Raw genomic sequence first — 21193 nt, forward strand, 5'->3', positions numbered from 1 at the left:
TTGATGAGCAAACTCATTAATTAATTTGTAAGCCTCCTTGCTGAAATGCAATACCAAAGTCCGGGCTTCGTCGAAGATTACTTGACCAAAATTTCAACCAATTTGGTTCAAAAATGAGGGCGTGACAGTGCCGCCTCAAGTTTCACTAAATGCCGGATATGACGTCATCAAAAAAGAAAAAATGGTCTGGGGATATCAAACCCAGGAACTCTCATGTGAAGTTTGATGAAGATCGGTCCAGGAGTTGTCTCGGAACTGATCTATACACACACACATACACCACGACCCTCGCCTCGATTCCCCCATCTATGTTAAAACATGTACCGGTAGTCAAAACTTGACTAAATGTAAAAATGAACGCAGGCATAATCAGCAATTAATATGCGAGGCAGAGCAAAGTTTTGTCAAAAATGAATGGGGTTCTAGCAGGAATGTACACAAATATCAATGAAAACAGCACTTCAAACAGTGATGAAATAAAACGTTTCAAAAAGTCAAATTTAAGGGGCTTACATGGGTTGGTTTATACGATTTGTTTATTTGTTTGTTTGCTTAACGCCCAGCCGACCACGAAGGGCCATATCAGGGCGGTGCTGCTTTGACATATAACGTGCGCCACACACAAGACAGAAGTCGCAGCACAGGCTTCATGTCTCACCCAGTCACATTATTCTGACACCGGACCAACCAGTCCTAGCACTAACCCCATAATGCCAGACGCCAGGCGGAGCAGCCACTAGATTGCCAATTTTAGAGTTTTAGGTATGACCCGGCTGGGGTTCGAACCCACGACCTACCGATCACGGGGCGGACGCCTTACCACTAGGCCAACAGTGCCGGTATAAAACGTTTAGAATTTCACATGGATTATATGGGCATACCTGGACCTTTGTAACACAAAAAAATGTTAGGTGTCTGCACACTGTATATGTCGTGCCTAGATCCTGAAAGTGCCTAAGTTCTTGAATTAGGTAGTCTCTTGCCTAATTCGTGAAATAGGCAACGGCTGTGCCTAACCTGTGAAATCAATGTTGATATTTGCCTAATTTGTGAAATGTTATGATTTAGGCTGCCTATTGCATAAATTAGGCAGCCTAAGTCGTGAAATTAGGCAAAGTTTCGATTTAGGCACGACCGACTACTATACAATTTAGGCAAAAATGTCTACAGAATAGGCAAAATCCTTGCCTAATGTGTCAAATCAATTCTAAGGTCTAACTGTTTTACAATAGTCAGTCTGTTTGAACCCAAAATCATCCACGTGCGTGCGCGCCTCTCACTGCGTTGCGGGTGACAACATATCAAGTTTGTGAACATTACTAACTACTTGTGAACAGTACTAACTGTGATACAAGTGAGATAATAATCACACTGAAGCATTTCAGATAAACTTTCTCAGTCACTACTTCACACCAGCACCTGACTGTCAGTGCTAGCCAAATCCAGCCATGGAAACTAAAAGGTCACAATTTCGTATTCGTTTGAAGTACAGCTCTAGAAGAACTCGGTCTACAGAATTCAACTGAAAATGATGCAGAGGTAGAAGGTGCAGTTGGAGGTGCCGCCACTTCAAGTGTAGCTCTAGAAGAACTCGGTCACAAAATTCAACTGAAAATGATGCAGGGGTGGAAGGTGCAGTTGGAGGGGCCGCCACTTCAAGTACAGTTCTAGAAGATCATGCAAGCATCTTGACGCAGTGCAGACAAGATGCACGTGAAGGACAAGAACAAGCCGTGCTGAAATGCTGCGAACAACAAGAGCCAAGCTGGTTCCACTGCTGCAAAACGACGGCGTGCTGGTTCCAGTCAGCGAGTTTGATCGTGGGCGCCTTGATTGCAGAAACGTGCCTGGGGTGGTCCTGAAGGTTCACAACGACCTGTACCAAGTTGGCACCAAGCATGGCATCATAAACACTATGTTCTCGCGCAATCTAATTATCGAGGCCGATTTCCAAATTGTCACTGCTGACCAAGTGAAGGACACTGTCCTACCAATGAGAACCATCGACAGCTTCATTCATGGCATGGAGGACAAGGGTTCAAAAAATGTTCTTGCAATGGGAAGTGCGATACAGCCAGATGCACTTGCAAGAAAGCAAGAAACCACTGCCATAGTCACTGCCACCCAAACAATTCATCTTGCAAGAACAAGAGCAAGTAAGCTCAGAAAATCGAGTTGAACTGGAACGTCGTGGGTTTCCCTTTTTTGACCCCAGTCCAAACTGGGATAATGTTTTTGTAAACTTTAAATGTTTGTAAATGAGGTAGAGGGGTATTTTTGTTTTGTTTTTGTAAAATTTGTTTATTATAATTAGTCATGTAAATGGTACATATGATAGCAGTATGTTTAAATTTTAAGTTTCATTACTGTTACTGGCGTTCAAACAGACTGACTAATTTGTAAAACAGTTAGACCTTAGAATTGATTTGACACATTAGGCAAGGATTTTGCCCATTCTGTAGACATTGTTGCCTAAATTGTACAGCAGTCGTGACTAAATCGAAACTTTGCCTAATTTCACAACTTAGGCTGCCTAATGTATGCAATAGGCAGCCTAAATCATAAAATTTCACAAATTAGGCAAAATTCAACATTGATTTCACAGGTTAGGCACAGCCGTTGCCTATTTCACGAATTAGGCAAGAGACTACCTAATTCAAGAACTTAGGCACTTTCGGGATCTAGGCACGACATATACATGAGGTCTGTTTGCACTCTCAACGCCTTTCTATTCGCTAGGACGGGTCAACACAGCTTGATTGCTTTACAGTAAAAGCAAGGTTTACATAAGTACTTGTACTCATTTTTTTTTTTAAAGAATGACAACTCATTGTTTTCCCCACAAATGTCAAAGGACGGTCTAAGGGAAATAACTCATTTCACAGGGAGATTGCTTCCCCTGAAGCTTCATTCGCGCATAATTCAACATGGCGTTTACCTTCAGCAAGTTGTTGGACGGCGTGGTCGCTTGGGCCACACGCTACTCTAGCTTTCTGATTCTCCTTTTCATCGTCCTCCTTATCATCTACTTGTGGGTGCGAGTCCCCTCTGGGCTGCCTCCCTGCCCAAAATGGGTGTGGCCAGCTTTCGCACATTCCTTGATGGTGAAAGGGAACCTGATCGACTTATTTTGTCGTCTGCGTCAAGAGCATGGCGACGTTTTCAGCTTCTGGCTGGCAGGGCAGCTTGTCATCGTTGTCAACGGCTTTCAAAAGATCAAAGAACTTTTCGTTGACGATGGTGCAAATTTTGCCTGGAGGCCTGATATCTTGAACTGCGATTTGTTTCATTACGGTGAGTTTGATTTATTTACGCAGTGGCTATAAACTCCGCGAGCACACATATATTTCCGTCATATAATTATAAAACACTCCGACAATGGGTCTATTACTATTAAAGAAATATATATAGGCTGTCTGTGAAGGGATACTTTTTCTCTCTCTCTTTCTCTGCTAAGAGATTTTAACAAATCTCGGAAGAAAGTCTCTGCTGACTTTCAATTGTTTCTTTCACAATTTCTGATGTTTTATAATATTATATATATATAAATATGCCTTGTACCAAGGCGCTCATTAGGGTTAAGTCAAAGTCCTGTCGAAGTTAGTTTGTTCCCAATTTTTGGTGAACTTCCATCCCAAACTGTAGGCTATACATTGCCATAGTTTGGCAAACACACATGCTCCCTTATTTTGTATTGATCTCAACAAGAACATGCCTTCTGGCAAAGTCAGTATAGCAGGCGTGGAATACCTTCCAGCTTCACTGGGAGTGGTATAGAATGCAGAACAAGATCTATGACAAACTGTGATTGCAATTGCATCTGAGGACAGGCACAATACTGAGCAACGAAATGCTGACATGAGCATCAAAAATAAAAAATGCTCAGATGGAAAAATCTATGATTGTAATGGGAGCTAAAACACAGCTTTACCGGAAATAAAAGTCAAAACATAATTGCCTTCATGTCTCTTTCCTTTATTGATCGTCAATCATAGGTATGCATGGACAATGATGTAAGTACTTGGTGGACACCAACTGCAAGATATTTCTATCAAGTTAAAACTTTTGGAATCTTTGATTTTGTCTAGTGTTTGAGTTACATTTTATCCATAAAATCCAGCCAGACAGCACCTACATTTTGTGTAAATCAATTGAGCAAGAAATAGTTGTTGTGAAGACACCATTACTTACATCATTTGGCAAGTCCATCACTTTTTTACAAGAACAAGATTAGGCAGCATTGTAATGCTGCTGATTTAATTGATCACCTTTCTGGTAGACCATGCAACACAACTGAAAACAAAAGTGAAGGCCTGAAAATAATATGGCAAGTGAATCAGATGTAGCGTAAGTTATGAAGACACCAAGCGTAAGTTATGAAGACACCAAAATTGTGAAGTCTGTTATGCTTGAATTCTAGTACTCTTGAAATCTAGTCTGGTGTGTAAGAGGTTCCTGATACAGTTTGAAATGATCAAATCATACTTGAATATTCAACAATGGCAAATATTCACAGTTACAGGCAAAGTCTGAAAATTATTACGTAAGTTATTTTTGACACCTGAATTGTTGTGTCCAACATTACCAACATCATCAATTATCATCGTTTCACAACTGATTATTTTTCTTATTCGCTTGTTTTCTTTTTCTGTTTTCTGTAGAAGATAACATACGTAAACATGTTTTGATTTACATTGTATCTGCCATCTACCACAATGAACTGAATTGCTGATTGCGTTGGTTCGAGTGACACGAAACGAAAATGGTGTCAGAAATACGAACGTAATCTAAAACAAGCCACACTATTAAAATGCAGGAAAATGTAACTAAAATTTCCCCTTCAGAGCTTTCTTTATACAAACTCGAAGAAACTTTAAGTCAATCACAAAAATATCAACTTTGGTTCAAGAAAAGGTTACATTTTCCTGACGTTCGTATTGAAAGACACCAAGAAATGTCGGCAGAATGGCGAGAATGACGAACGAAATCCACTAAGTTCAGCATCAATTTAAACAAATGCTGGTGATTTTGGATAAAACAGGAACAAAAGTAGTTGCCTGTTGGGTAACTCAGCAAAATCAATTAGGGATCGATGATTCTTGAAGTTCGTCTGTCTGAAAAACTCTTGAGATGTCGTAAGTTTGCGCGAAACGCCAAAGACACGAACAACTTCCAGGTCAAAATACCTCCTCTCAATGCATTGTGGTAAAGGTGAAGGCCATTTATTTGTAATCTGTGGAAATTTCCGCAGTGCATTGAGTCGATTGACATTCGTTCGTGTGCCTGTGTCGACTTCGCGTTAGATTTTGAAAGTGCAAAAACGTAAGTAACGCAGTGACGCAAAACGTCGGATATTGCCTTTTACACATTCTTTCACAACCCTAGGTCTTCTGGTTGCTTTTATTTGTGCTAGATTGTGTCATTTTATTCAGTAACTTCCAATTTTCAGTGGAAATATCAAGTTGCATGTGAAAGATATGATGATGGTATGGACTTAGATCAGCGTGTGAAGTGAGACACGAAGCATTACTTACAGAATGCAATTTTTTCGTCCACGCTAACGACACATTATACAGTAAAGAAAGAAAATGAGCATATCTAATTGTTAAATACACTTAGTTTGACCAAAATAAATACAAACATGACACTACAAACTGCTTCACTTACCATTGTGCTTTCTCAAACAAGATCACTCATTTTTGTCAGGTTTCAGTGGCCATTTTAAGTTGTATTTTCAATGGAAAATAATCAAAAACAAAATAACCATCAACAGAAAAAATAATCTGTAAAATGATATTAATTCTTTATTCTCTCTTTAATCACAATACAACAACATTAACAACCAGAAGAAAACAGTTCTTTGCAAAAAAAAATCCAGAAAGTGGCTACCATTCATTTTGTACTTTTTGCTCAGTATTGTGCCTGACCTCATCTGGTTGTGGGGAGAGCGAACATTTCAACAATTTGTATTTTACGAATGTAACATTCTTCCCTTGTACTTTTCCACAGGTGTAATCTGCACCTCTGGACGTCAATGGCGAGAGCAGCGCGCCGTGACCAAGAAGGCGCTGGACTACTCGCATGGAGCAGGCCTGAACCCCACGATAGCTCAGGAGGTTCAAGCTTTCATCAAAGCCATTGACCGAGAAGACCAGGGTCCCATTGACCCTCGCATTATGGCACAGACAGCCATGTACAGCAACATGTGTACCGTGTTGTTTGGTCATAGACTGGATTACAGGTAATCAAGTCTAAATAGTAAATGCTATACAGTGGATTCACCCTTGCAGGACTTGGACATTCTCCGGGGGAAAAACAGATCTTACAAAGGGGAGAGAGTCTTAAGGGGTTAAGTAAACAAATACGTACGAATGTCACAGTTTTCAATTGCTTCGTGCGTCTTTGTTTCTTGAACAGTAGTCTTGATTTTGGTACCGTTGTGTTCCTAAGAGTAAGACTCTACACTTTTCTTTGATATAAGGCTCTCTGTGAATAAATAAATGAAAAACGTGATAATCTCTAATGAATAAAGTAATTAGTTTTTCCCAATTAAGGTACATACAGCGACTAATTGGAACCTGGCAGTGAGGAAGGTATCACCGCAACAGTTGGTCTACATCCTTATGTACCCGTCTACGAATGTTTGGTTTTAATTATCTGCAAGAGGAAGTAGATCTATATTTTGGAAAATATGAAATGCAAATGGTGGCCATAATTAATATTTTGTTGATATCTACTTCCTCTAGCAGATAATCATAACCTAACATACGTAGACGGGTACATAAGGATATAGACCAACTGTTGCGGTGATACCCACCTCACTTCCAGGTTCTAATTAGTCACTGTATGTACCTTAATCGGGAGTGAAAAACTAATTACTTCATTCATTAGCGACTACCGTGTTTGATCCAGTTATACACAGTGAGCCTTATATCAGAAGCAAGTGCAGAGTCTTAGGAAGACAACGGTACCACAATCAAGAGTAATTGTCAAGAAACAAAGATGCCCGTAGCAATTGAAAACAGTGACTTTCGTAGGTATAGTTGACTTAACCTCCACCTTAAAGCCTTATGTACTCGATGACTATACACGCTAATTGCTTTACCAACAGCTGGAGACATGCTAAATTAAGTTCCCTGCAAAATATTGTGGTCTAGGACCCCTTCAATGTTGAGATATGTTAATTTTCATTTTGATCTGGATCGTCCTATTTATAGATTTGCCAACAGAGGTAGCGTTGACGCAAGGGAAATAACTCCGCATCTTTGTTTACATCCAAAGTTTTTGAGACTCTAAAACAAGCTGTAATGCATGTATATGGTCCGCGCATGGCGACATATCGTCATTACATGGTCTTATGGTGCGTTTGACATCGATTATGGGCAAACTACACTTTGTAAACACGGGAGCGCGTACATATGCCTTTAAGATGGAAGTAAATTTATAGTCGTTATAAGCTCTGGGAGGAAGCGACCTGAAATTCCTAGCAATGGAACAATAGTCCAATAAAAATGAAAAATTGGTCTTAAAGATTAAAAAGCCTTTCAAGAGGGGTTCCACGGTATAGCTTATAATGAGGCTGCTTAGTTAGATAAATATTAAATCTACAGTAACAACGAGAAGTCTGGTTACCTGCACTGTTGGAGCGGAAACAAGCAACTCAAAAGACAAGAATGTGTCAACAGTTGTTTCAGAACATTGTGACTTAGGCATTTGACAGGTGCTTGGAAGTTGTACTTGCATCTTATGTAGGTTACGTTTGGCTGCCTGTGGTTTTCATTGTTGAGTGTAAGAGTCAGTATGGTCTGATTCATTAATTACTAATTAGTTTTAGGTTTCAACCAAACCTATTAGTGCAAAGCTGCAGTTGAAATTACCTTTTTTTTTTTTAATCTCAGTCATGGAAACGGGTCTAAATGACAGCATGCAGTTGATTGAAAATACTTTTGTCATGCATACAAACTGTATGTGAAAGCCAAATTGATTGACATAACTGAAAACTTCTGCTGCAGTGATCAGAGACTAAGCGAGGGAGTGTCGCACTTTAACGACAACATCAAGCTGTTCAGCGACTGTCGTCTGCCCAACTTCTTCCCCTTCGAGAAGTTCCTCATCGGCGATACGTTCGACACCAAGTTTCTCCGTATCAACATGGCCGATATCTACCGCAAGCTGATCAACGAAGAAACCGAGAGCCATTTGGAACATAAGGATGGTGATCGTCGCCAAGATTTCGTGTCCAGCTACTTGTCGTCCATCGCTCAGAACGAGGAGATGGAGAGGAAGAAGGAGGAGGAGGAAGGGAAGGAGGGAGAGAAGAAGAAGCCCAAAAGCAAGGACAAAGAATCCAGCTTAAACAGTGAGCTTTGCTAACATGGATTGAATCATTTTTGTACGTTTTCTTTCTGAAAATTGGCACTATGTTTTGTTTGTCTTCGGGCGGGATTGTCGGTTGATAAAATTTGATTGGTGTGACCTAGCTTTTGTCCACTTTGTCTAAGCTGTTTATTGCCCATGCATGCTCATGTAAAAGTGTGTAAGTCAACAGAGGTCTGGGGCAAAACGCTGCAAAAGTCTTTAAAGTAAGAGAACCGTCACACACACACACACACACCCCTCTCAGACCTCAAAACATCTGAGAAATTCAGGTGTTAAAAAGGAGGAAGTCTTCAGTTTGAGGGTTAAAAAAAAGGTGTTTCCACTGTACTATGAGAATTACTGTCTTGGCTTGACACAACTTGGCAAGTATAGTCTATTACCATTGGAGCATGTGGTAATGCCAGATTTATGGTGATTTCATGAGGGTTAATAATTTTATGTCAGATGTCTGTGGAAAGGAAGTGTAGGTGTGAACTGAGAAAGCGTGACATTTATCCTGTAATACTGGAGGTACAGAGATTTTTGCTGCAGACATTTTATGTCCGACATGTTAAAACAAACAATCTTTATGTTACAAGTTTAAATGTCAGAGAGAGAGTGTGTGTGCGCAAGTTTTTCATCCTTCATTCAAGGAGGAAAACCTGACAGATGACTAAAACCCCACCCATTTTCAGGAATGAACATGCAGGCGGCAGTGTACGACATCCTGTGGCACGGCACCACCACCACGGCGGGAGCGTTCCAGTGGGCGCTGCTGTACCTGCTGCTCAATCCGAACACCCAGGCTTGCGCACAAGACGAGATTGACGCCAACTTTGAACAAGGCAACGCTCCCCTCACTGCTGAGGAACGCAAAAAACTGCCCTACATTGAAGCTATGGTTCTGGAGGTACTTTGTCTGTTACACTGTTATACTATAGTTTTGTTGGAATAACTGCTCGAGTGAATTGGAATATCTGCATGAGTAAACATTTCAGGTTATCCTTGTGAGTCAAATGTTTACAGTGGAACACCCCCCTTTTAAGACTACAACTCCCTCCCCCCCCCCCCCCCCCCCTCCCTTCAGACCTTTACTTTTGGTATTTAAATTGTTCAGAACCTCAGTAAATTTACTTTCACTAGCACGGTCTCGGAGAACAATGTTTGTCTCTATCTGTGTGAAATGTCCCATTTTGGTAAAAAAAAAAATTACAAATGTCGTCTATTCTTCCACAGGTGTTCCGTCTGGCCAACGTGGTTCCGTTCGGCATGGCGCGCTGCCCACTGAAGGAGGTCAAGTTCCATGGTTACCGTATCCCCACCGACGCCAAGGTCGTGCCCAACCTGAACAGCGTGCTCAGAGACCCGGAGCTCTTCCCCGAACCCGACGCCTTCAAACCCGAGAGGTTCATCTCCGCTTCTGGGGATGTCTGCTGTCCTGCTCACTTCATCCCGTTCTTGTTTGGTGAGTAGTTGTTGAGGTGGTACATTGTGGGTACAGTGGAGCCCCCAATTTAAGACTCCCTCCTTTTTAAGCCCTTATTTTTTCAGATTTTCTGTCCGTAAACTCTATTATTTTATCTCCATTTTAAGACCTGATTTTCTCAGATTTGTGGAGGTCGTGTAAAGGGGGTTCCACTGTATTTCAAAAGTTGATGGATGATAATTTGTCTGGGCTGGTTGTAAGATAGCTGTTGATTACAGCTTTAACATGGTTTTGTGGTTACTGCTGTGCTTATGTCTTTGCTTAAAGCAAGGGAACATTTGAGTTTTGCTTTTCGTAGCTTCTGTTGTTTGTAACTGGTGGGTTACTAAAGACATCCACTCTACATAAGGCACAAAAAAAAATAGTCTGTTTACGGTAACCTGACCGACCCTATTTTTTTCGCGCGACCCTAGACTTTTTTTTGGCATTTGGGAAAAGAAGAAAAAATGCAAAATAATGTAAAAATATGGTTTTTTGGAGGGGAAAAAAAAATCCCGACCTACCGACCCTATTTTTTTGGCCTATGTTACCGTAAACAGACTTTTTTTTTGGCCTAAACAGAAACATGCTCTGCAGTGCAGCAAGCAGATAAATTGAAGGGGTATGAGGGTGTCTGCAGCACAGTGAAGGGCTTATTGTAGTTCAGAGTTATCAGGAGAACAAATGATAACATGTCTTTCATGTAAAGATACCGATGTGGCTTTGCTTCACAGGTACATCTAAGGCCAAAAAAAAAATAGGTGTGGTTACGGTAACATAGCCAAAAAAAATAGGGTAGGAAGGTAGGCAATCACTTTTTTTTTTTTTTTTTTACTTTTTTTCCCTACTTGACAGGGAAATAAGTGTGCGACTCGGGGCGATTTCGCTTTCATTGCGTTTTCTGCACTCGTTTTGTTTTTTTTGGTTTTTTTGTTTTGACAAATGTAATAAAAAGTTATAGGGTCGGCCCCTAAAAATAGGGTAGGTCGGGTTACCGTAACCACACCTTTTTTTATTTTTAGGCCTAAAGATAAATATTATTGTAAAAATAAATGGAAATTGAATAGAATATTGCTGTACTCATTCTTAGGTATAGGTACGAGTATAACATGAGTGTTGTTGTGCTATTGCAGGTAACCGCAGCTGCCTTGGTGGCAACATCGCTCAAGACACCATTTTCCAGTTTCTGTTTGGAGTGCTGCAGAAGTACAGACTGGAGCCAGCCGAGACTGGCAAGTTGCCTCCCCTCACACGTGGCTTTCAAGTTGTCTCCCTTCCCAAGGACTTCAAGATGCGTTTCATCCCTCGCTCATAATCAGTGGAAACGCATGCTGAGAACAGACACTTGTTGTCCAGTGACCTGGATCCTTTGTTGTGTTCCCCTTCATTGTTGCTGTTGCTAGTTTTAAAGTTTTGAAGTTGGAGAATTGTCTTCCCAAAGGTTTGCTTGCCATCTTTTGTAAAGCAGTGTGTTTGCTGATGAGTGGAAGGTCACATTTGTTTGTTAAGATGGGTTTTGAAATCCTGCGCAAAGTTACCAGGCACCCCGAGGACTTCCTGCCACAGATATAGATATTCTTGTGAAAAGACAATTTCACCACCTTGGATGCAGTGAATGAGACGTTACAGTTCAGAAATGACTTTCTGATTCCTGCATTTTGATGCCAGCTGACAGTTGCATTCGGTAATAATGACGTTTCAGCGCTGATATTAGTTTTTATCATTGTTCAATGATCACATAGCAAAATATGTTTCTCCATCTGCTGAAAGATGCGCAACATGTGCACGTTTGAAAGACCAAAGCTGTTATTTGAAGCAAATTGCAAGATTCCAGTAGTATGTGTGTTATGGAAATGACTGTCCTTTCAAATTTTGATGAATAACCTGACATATTTTCTCCTGCTCTTTGTAAGGGCTATCTTGGTTTGACCAATCATTCCTCTTGTAATCCTCTCAGCAGATTTGTATTCAGACTTATTGACGTCCTAAATGGTCCAAGTTCACATATTACTTTTTCACCTGTCTCGTACTCAGTCGATGTAACCAGAATTGTGTGAATGCTAAACGTTCATGGGTGAAACTACTCCGTATATTGACAGAAATCTGTCAATTGAAAAGTTACGTTTCAAAATTTTCTCAGGGTTCATTTCCACATTTTCTTTTGCCCTGTTGACTGCATATTTAATCAGAATGACCCAAAAATGTTCATTGTAAATTGATTTCTTGTAGTTTTGCAAAACCAGAAAAGTGTGTTTGTGTGTGTGTGTGTGTGTCCATGTTTCAGTAGGTTTCTCAAATGTTAACATAACACAATCTTCCTGTTAGTGAAGTTGATACTGTTGCCAAGTACAAAAAGTTGGAATATGCAGAAATGTTGTAGCTGCATTGATGTTGTTACAGTAGTTGTTGAAACTATGGTAGAATAGAATAGAATTTACTGTTGTCAAAAGTGTCCTAGAAAGAAAGTAGTATTTGTCCGTCCTCCAGTATGGAACTTATTTTCAGGGCATTAAAACTGCTTTGTTAGCTAACTCCCCTGCTGAAGTCTGTGATGTTGTAATGTGTTTTGAAAGAAAAAGATTGTATGTGACTGACAAGTTGAGCGATTGTGTGTTGCTGTCAAAAGAAATGCTAGTGGTTATGTGCATTTGGTCGTTTACAACTACCGTACATGTATAACATGCAGAATCTCGTCTTCATTTTTACATTTAGTCAAGTTTTGACTAAATGTTTTAACATAGAGGGGGAATCGAGACGAGGGTCGTGGTGTATGTGTCTGTCTGTCTGTCTGTCTGTCTGTGCGTGTGTGTGTGTAGAGCGATTCACTACTGGATCGATCTTTATGAAATTTGACAGAGTTCCTGGGAGTGATATCCCCGGACGTTTTTTCTTTTTTTCGATAAATACCTTTGATGACGTCATATCCGGGTTTTTGTAAAAGTTGAGGCGGCACTGTCACACCCTCATTTTTCAATCAAATTGATTGAAATTTTGGCAAAGCGATCTTCGACAAAGGCCAGACTTTGGTATTGCATTCCAGCTTGGTGGCTTAAAAACTAATGAATGAGTTTGGTCATTAAAAATCGGAAACTTGTAAGTAAATTAATTTTTTATTAAACGATCCAAAAATAATTTCATCTTAGTCTTCGTCATTGTCTGATTCCAAAAGCATATATAATGTTATATTGCAGACCTGTTTACCCTTACGATTTTGGCGTAATTTATTATGATTTTCTGCAAAAAATACGCCATTCCGCTATCCGTGTCAAGACTACGATTTTCATAAATGATAAAAATGTTAAAAAAAAAATTTTTTTTTTTATTTTTTTATTAATTCACATGTTTGGCATTGTTTTTTTCAATGGCAAAATGGGGTGAAAAAGCACAGGACTGACCAGAGATCATGTCTGTCTGATGAGACGCTGGAGAGCCTTCTAGTGGTGAAGTCTCGCCCTCACTCATTCGGCAAGCGCAAGTACAGTAGAGAAGCGCTTGACACACTGAAAAAGGCCTACTACGAGCAAAAGAAAAAGAATCAGTGATGCATGTGCTTTTGATGTGATCTTCTTTGAAATTATGATGAATACAAAAACTGACTGATGTGTTTCGTTTGTGAATGATGGATATATGTGCATGATTGCGTTTCGCAGACACAGTTGTCATGTGCGTTGTAATTGGCGACGAATGCTGGATGATTACTATTTTTGTGTCAGGATTACTATTTTTGGGGCTGAGCATTACTCCAAAACACTTATGGGGGTAAACAGGTCTGTATTTGGATTGCAAACAAGCTCTGAAAATTAAAAATATGAAAATTATGATTAAAATTAATTTTCCGAAATCGATTTAAAAACAATTTCATCTTATTCCTTGTCGGTCCCTGGTTCCAAAAACATATAGATATGATATGTTTGGATTAAAAACAAACTCAGTAAGCTAAAAAGAATAGACATACAGAAAAGCGTGTTATCCTGCTCAGCGCGACCACTACCGCACTATTCTGCATGGCTTGTCGATTTCACTGCCTTTGCCACGAGCGGTGGACTGACGAAACTACGAGTATGTGGTCTTGGTGAAAAAAGCAGTGCGTTCAGTTTCATTCTGTGAGTTCGACATCTTGACTAAATGTTGTTATTTCGCCTTACGCGACTTGTTTTTATTTATTAATTTTTATTTTTGTTCTAACATGGTGAGACAATTTTGTGGCGGATACAATCCAATTCATTTTTTGTGGTGAAAAACACACTTTGCTTTATTTCAGTAAATGAAGCAAATAATTATGGTTGTAATAGTTGAATGCTGATTGAGACTCGACGCAACTCATAAACTGAAGTCTTGTATGGTTCTTTCATGAGGGAAAATGGTCAATCAGTGTTTATGAACTGAATGAAAATATTAGAGAAAAGCACCATTTTTTTGTGTTCAGCATATGAGTGAAGCAGGCAAGGGTTGCAGATCTGAAAGAGTCTCATAGAGAAATTTAACAAATGTTTCGTCTTTGTTTGTGCCTTCTATCCAGACACTCACAGATGTGGGTATTCTTGTTCATAATTTGCAAAAGAATGTTTCATCGTTGTAATAACAAAAAACTGTTTTTGTATATTTTTTAATGCCTATTGTTCAATAAATTCTTCTTTAGAAAAACATGAAACATGACCTTGTTCTTTTTTCCGTATGCGCCTTGTTCTGTTGCGGCTGGGTTCATCAGAATTTGAAGAGTAGTCTGCCTCAGCATGGCTTTTTGATATAATCTAGTGTGGTGTGCATGTGTGTTTGCATGAATCGTGCAATTTATGTAAATTCATCTTTTTTGGCCAATGATGCACACAGATTTACATTTATTCTCTCTCTCTCTCTCTCTCTCTCTCTCTCTCTCTCTCTCTCTCTCTCTCTCTCTCTCTCTTTCACGTTCCTCTTTCTTTCACTCTCTCTCTCTCTTTCTCTTTCACGTTCCTCTCCCTCTTTCTCTTTCATGTTCCTCTCTCTCTCTCTCTCTCTCTGTCTCTCTCTCTCTCTCTCTCTCTCTTTCACGTTCCTCTTTCTTTCACTCTCTCTCTCTCTTTCTCTTTCACGTTCCTCTCCCTCTTTCTCTTTCATGTTCCTCTCTCTCTCTCTCTCTCTCTCTCTCTCTCTCTCTCTCTCTCTCTCTCTCTCTCTCTCTCTCTCTCTCTCTCTCTCTTTCTCTCTCTCTCATAGTCTTTCCACAGAACAGTTTTGTATTTCTGACCAACATTTAATGACACAAGACAACAGACGGGTGTTTAGTTAGTGGGCCCAATCTTCACATTCAGCTGGTGAGCCAGAGACTGGAATCTGCAACACAGAATTAACATAATTGTTTAAAATGTAGTAACAATCTGGTCACTTGAAACAGAATGGCCATCACACAGAATATTTGATTGCCTGAGAATGGAATTCGTTTTGACAGATGCCGTTTTCACTCCATTCACTCCAGCCAAGCACACCCACCAAACGCAGCTATAAAGCAAATCAACGACATCAATTAAAATACATTCACTAACATTAACAACATAGGCACTATACAACATTTAGCGTCAGTCACAAGCGCGCACACATCATGCATAAAACCTTACAGGGAACATGATGAATGAATCTACTGGAGAAATAATGAATTCATTAATGAATGAAGCACACACACAAAAACAAGAATTAAAAAAAGCACTGACGATCTGCAGACGAAGGGACATACAGTGATGAGGAGGTGAGGAGAAAGTAGTTACCAAAAAACAAGAAAGGTAAGTTGTTGGAACGTTTAATTTGACAAAACAAAACAAAACGTTCACAAATATATCGACCCAACGGTTTTTAAACTTGGAACGTTGGCAGTCCAAAAATATTTTTTTATTTTATTAATTTAGCATTTCTTTGAAACGTGGATTAATCAGCGTAAAAACCACTCACGATCTGCAGACAAAATGAACATCTCTTTAATACACTACTTAATGTGTGGAATAATCAGTGTAGAAAATACTCACGATCTGCAGACAAAATGAACATCTCTTTAATACACTACTTAATGTGTGGATTAATCAGTGTAGAAAATACTCACGATCTGCAGATAAAATGAACATCTCTTTAATACACTACTTAATGTGTGGAATAATCAGTGTAGAAAATACTCACGATCTGCAGATAAAATGAACATCTCTTTAATACACTACTTAATGTGTGCAATAATCAGTGTAGAAAATACTCACGATCTGCAGACAAAATGAACATCTCTTTAATACACTACTTAATGTGTGCAATAATCAGTGTAGAAAATACTCACGATCTGCAGACAAAATGAACATCTCTTTAATACACTACTTAATGTGTGCAATAATCAGTGTAGAAAATACTCACGATCTGCAGATAAAATGAACATCTCTTTAATACACTACTTAATGTGTGGATTAATCAGTGTAGAAAATACTCACGATCTGCAGATAAAATGAACATCTCTTTAATACACTACTTAATGTGTGGATTAATCAGTGTAGAAAATACTCACGATCTGCAGACAAAATGAACATCTCTTTAATACACTACTTAATGTGTGGAACTGATAATCAGTGTAGAAAATACTCACGATCTGCAGACAAAATGAACATCTCTTTAATACACTACTTAATGTGTGGATTAATCAGTGTAGAAAATACTCACGATCTGCAGACAAAATGAACATCTCTTTAATACACTACTTAATGTGTGGAATAATCAGTGTAGAAAATACTCACGATCTGCAGATAAAATGAACATCTCTTTAATACACTACTTAATGTGGGGAATAATCAGTGTAGAAAATACTCACGATCTGCAGATAAAGGGGCAGAACGTGGTGAGGAGGTGAGAGAAGTCTGTGTCATGCATAACCTGGTTGACCACGGGGGCACACTGCGTCTCGCACTGCTTCTCGGTGGCGTCCTGCTCCAGGGTGCCCGCGATACCCGTCACGATCGTCTTCAGCTGCGACAGGTCCATCCCGAACAGGCCTGTCAGGGTAAATATAAGGGCCTGGTTAGAACAGTGGTGCATGCATAGTAAGACGGGTGTTCTCTCACATCTCTGGGCACTATACGAGGGTATTATCATAGCTGCTCCAGGTCAATCCCGAACCGACCTGCCACGGTATAAGGGCATTTTTTTCTCTATGCAATGCATTTTATGTACATACGTATAATGTGCTCTTACTTCAGTTATATGAAGTAACTTGACATGTATACAAAACAAACAAACAAACAAACAAGCAGACAGACGAACGAACAGACAGACGGACACCAAGAAACTGATACCGACCATGCAAGCGGAGCGCTGTTAAGGATGTCGCCCATGGCCGGTCCCCTCTGCTCCACAGGGGCACAGAAAGCCATACAAGAATAAGACAGACAGGAAGACAGACAGACAAACAGACAGGAAGACACACAGACAGACACAAGATATACTGACCAAGATCGCTGTTAACTTTGATGTCGCCCAGCCCTCGCCCCTTCACTGGGGCACAGAAAGCAATCAAAACGTAACACAGATCGACAGACAGACAGACAGCACGGACTCAGACGGACAGACATAAAAACACTGACCAAGACCGCTGTTAAGGATGTCGCCCAGTCCTCGCTCCTCCACGGGGGCGCAGAAAGCCAGGGGCAGCAGACAGAGCAGGGCAACAGCGAACTTCATTTTGGTCAGAAGGATGTTGGTGACGGTGCTGAAATCAATCCATCAATCAATCAGTCAAGCAATTAATCACTCAATGAATCAATCAATCAACCAGTCAGTCAAGCAATAATTGAATCCATACATACATCCATCCATCCATCAATCAGTCAGTCAGTCAATTAATAAATCCATCCATCCATCCATCAATCAGTCAATCAATCAATAAATCCATCCATCCATTCATCCATCCATCCATCCATCAATCAATCAGTCAGTCAATCAATCAATAAATCCATCCATCCATCCATACATCAGTCAGTCAATCAATCAATAAATCCATCCATACATCAATCCATCAATCAGCCAGTCAATCAATCAATAAATCCATCCATCCATTCATCAATCAGTCAGTCACTTGAATCAATCAATAAATCAATCCATCTATCCATCCATCAATCAGTCAGTCAATAAATCAATCAATCCATCCATCCATCCATCAATCCATCAATCAGCCAGTCAATCAATCAATAAATCCATCCATCCATTCATCAATCAGTCAGTCACTTGAATCAATCAATAAATCAATCCATCCATCCATCAATCAATCAATCGATCCATCCATCCATCAGTCAGTCAGTCAATCAATCAATCAATCCATCCACCCTTCAATCAGTCAATCAATCAATCAATCAATCCATCCATCAATCAGTCAGTCAATCAATCAATCCATCCATCAATCAGTCAGTCAATAAATCCATCCATCCATCCATCAATCAGTCAGTCAGTCAATCAATAAATCCATCCATCCATCCATCCATCCATCAATCACACTGAACATCTTAGATTAGCTATCCCTAAACAAATAAAGAAGGAGGCGTCCACTCATGCCCACCTCCACAATGAATCCACCAAATGATGTTATGTTCGGGAAGAGGATAACGTGTTATGTGTGGCGTGTTACATGATTGCATTGTGACAAAGCAATGAGGTCCGATTGACCAAACATTACTACTCAACTGCATTCATATCGCATTTGTCCATGAATACAAAACACTGAAGCGAAAACTAAAAGAACATCCCAAAGCAGAATCGCTCCATCTATGTTTTGCTTCTTCTCAAAATGAATAACAACAGAAAAATGTGATTGAAAATAACAGAACCCGACAATATCATTCAGCAAAACACACACACACACACACACACACACGTATGCGCGCGCTCTCCTCCAAACTATGAACGCTAAAACGCCATGGTAGGTAATTGGCCAATTCATCTTCGCATACTTAAAACTTTTTCATTAAAAACAAAAAAGTAAAATAAAATAAGATAGCTGCCCCCCCCCCCCCCCCCCCCTCCGAAAAATAAGTAATTAAAATACATTAAATAATTAAACAAAATTAAATCACTGACTCGAAATCAGTGTATCCAGTTGGGGCAAATGCTGTTCAAAGTAAAATAAGCTTGCAATAATCTTGAAATTGCTAACAAAACAAAACAAGTCGCGTAAGGCGAAAATACAACATTTAGTCAAGTAGCTGTCGAACTCACAGAATGAAACTGAACGCAATGCAACGCAGCAAGACCGTATACTCGTAGCATCGTCAGTCCACCGCTCATGGCAAAGGCAGTGAAATTGACAAGAAGAGCGGGGTAGTAGTTGCGCTGAGAAGGATAGCACGCTTTTCTGTACCTCTCTTCGTTTTAACTTTCTGAGCGTGTTTTCAATCCAAACATATCATATCTATATGTTTTTGGAATCAGGAACCGACAAGGAATAAGATGAAAGTGTTTTTAAATTGATTTCGAAAATTTAATTTTGATCATAATTTTTATATTTTTAATTTTCAGAGCTTGTTTTTAATCCAAATATAACATATTTATATGTTTTTGGAATCAGAAAATGATGGAAAATAAGATGAACGTAAATTTGGATCGTTTTATAAAAAAAATAATTATTTTACAATTTTCAGATTTTTAATGACCAAAGTCATTAATTAATTTTTAAGCCACCAAGCTGAAATGCAATACCGAAGTCCGGGCTTCGTCGGAGATTACTTGACCAAAATTTCAACCAATTTGGTTGAAAAATGAGAGCGTGACAGTGCCGCCTCAACTTTCACGAAAAGCCGGATATGACGTCATCAAAGACATTTATCAAAAAAATGAAAAAAACGTCAGAGGATATCATACCCAGGAACTCTCATGTCAAATTTCATAAAGATCGGTCCAGTAGTTTAGTCTGAATCGCTCTACACACACACACAGACAGACAGACACACACACACACATACACCACGACCCTCGTCTCGATTCCCCCCTCTACGTTAAAACATTTAGTCAAAACTTGACTAAATGTAAAAAGATAACAGAATAATCGTTTATATCCTGAGAACACAAAAAACATGTCAAGCGGTAGGTTGCTTACCTTCAGCTGAAATTAGGAAGACGTAGAGATCTAAGAAAAAAGTCTTGTCTTTTTATAACATTTCTCAACTTGAAAAGCGTGAACCAGTTTCAAAACTTCTGTACTCTTCCCATGGGCTTGATCTGGCTAAAAATACTGGTAGCAAACATAGTGTATTTAGATTGAAGTCATGACTGTATTTTGTCTTATCTTTTATCGTTCATCACGAACAGGGAGGAACGTGTGTGCGTGTGTGACGGTGTGTGTGTGTCAGTGTGTATGTGTGTTTGTGAGTGTGAGTCAGTGTGTGTGTGTGTGTGTCTGTGTGTCAGTGTTTGTGTGTGTGCGTTTGTGAGTGTGTGTGTGTGTGTGTGTATGTGTGTGTTTGTGTGTGTGCGTTTGTGAGTGAGTGTGTGTGTGTGTTTGTGAGTGAGTGTGTGTGTGTGTTTGTGTGTGTGCGTGCGTGCGTTCCGGCGTTCGTTCGTTCGTGCGAGCCTGCGTACTCAAAAGTTACGCTTAACAACACAATCATGTGTGATGTGCTCTGTAGGAAGAACCTTAATGTTTGAGCTTACCATGAAGTCTCGAACAAAGCCTCGGAATGATACTTAACATGAAGTCTCGTGTAAAATATGTGTGTGTGTGTGTGTGTGTGTGTGTGTTTGTGCCACGGTGTGTGCGTGTGTGTACGGTCAGTGTGTGTTTGTGTGTGTGTGTGTGTGTGTGTACATGCATGCGTACGTACAGGCATGTGTGTGTGACTGTGTGCGTGCGTGCGTGCGTGCGTGCGTACGTACGTGCGAGTGATAGTGCTGATTGATACATGTAATTAGATAATGCTGTGCGACGGTACTGGTACGCCAACAGCACGACGCAAATGGCCCGTTACAGTACGTTCTGCTTGTTTCCACAGTTTCCCCTCGTGTAAGGTCTGTTACGATTTCATCACTTTAACTCCATTCCCAAAGCAGGGATATCAACACACACACACACACTCATGCATGCATGTTAGTGCAGCACACACACATTTACAGAGACAGAGGATTGAGAGAGAGAGAGAGAGAGAGAGAGAGAGAGAGAGAGAGAGAGAGAGAGAGAGAGAGAGAGAGAGACAGAGAGAGAGAGAGAGAGACAGCCTGGCAGCGACAACGGAAGGTACACACGAAAACGAACTGAAATACAAAACAGCAAGGGAGTCAGTGAATGTGGTTTCAAATCAGGATTTTTTAATTCTCCACAGGTGAGATGCTAAACAAACCCCACATAAAACCCTGTGATACCCAGGCACATACACAATGCATACTACC

The 21193-nt window shown here is 40.0% G+C and overlaps 2 protein-coding genes across 2 annotated transcripts; one reads left to right on the forward strand and one right to left on the reverse strand.

Annotated features, from left to right (window-relative positions):
- The first annotated feature begins 2899 nt into the window (after positions 1-2899).
- On the forward strand, positions 2900-14474 carry LOC138961775 (cytochrome P450 2C3-like). The gene is made up of 6 exons (XM_070333447.1): positions 2900-3294; positions 6010-6241; positions 8013-8359; positions 9054-9268; positions 9595-9823; positions 10957-14474. The coding sequence occupies exons 1-6, from the start codon at positions 2928-2930 to the stop codon at positions 11136-11138; spliced, it is 1572 nt and encodes a 523-aa protein (XP_070189548.1). The 5' UTR covers positions 2900-2927; the 3' UTR covers positions 11139-14474.
- A 561-nt stretch (positions 14475-15035) lies between these two features.
- On the reverse strand, positions 15036-20030 carry LOC138961776 (uncharacterized). The gene is made up of 4 exons (XM_070333448.1): positions 19908-20030; positions 17407-17531; positions 16638-16818; positions 15036-15136 (listed from the first exon to the last, which is right to left on the reverse strand). The coding sequence occupies exons 2-4, from the start codon at positions 17501-17503 to the stop codon at positions 15085-15087; spliced, it is 330 nt and encodes a 109-aa protein (XP_070189549.1). The 5' UTR covers positions 17504-17531; positions 19908-20030; the 3' UTR covers positions 15036-15084.
- Positions 20031-21193: the final 1163 nt, after the last annotated feature.

This window comes from Littorina saxatilis, linkage group LG3, assembly GCF_037325665.1.
Source record: "Littorina saxatilis isolate snail1 linkage group LG3, US_GU_Lsax_2.0, whole genome shotgun sequence".
Classification (NCBI taxonomy): Eukaryota; Metazoa; Mollusca; class Gastropoda; order Littorinimorpha; family Littorinidae; genus Littorina; species Littorina saxatilis.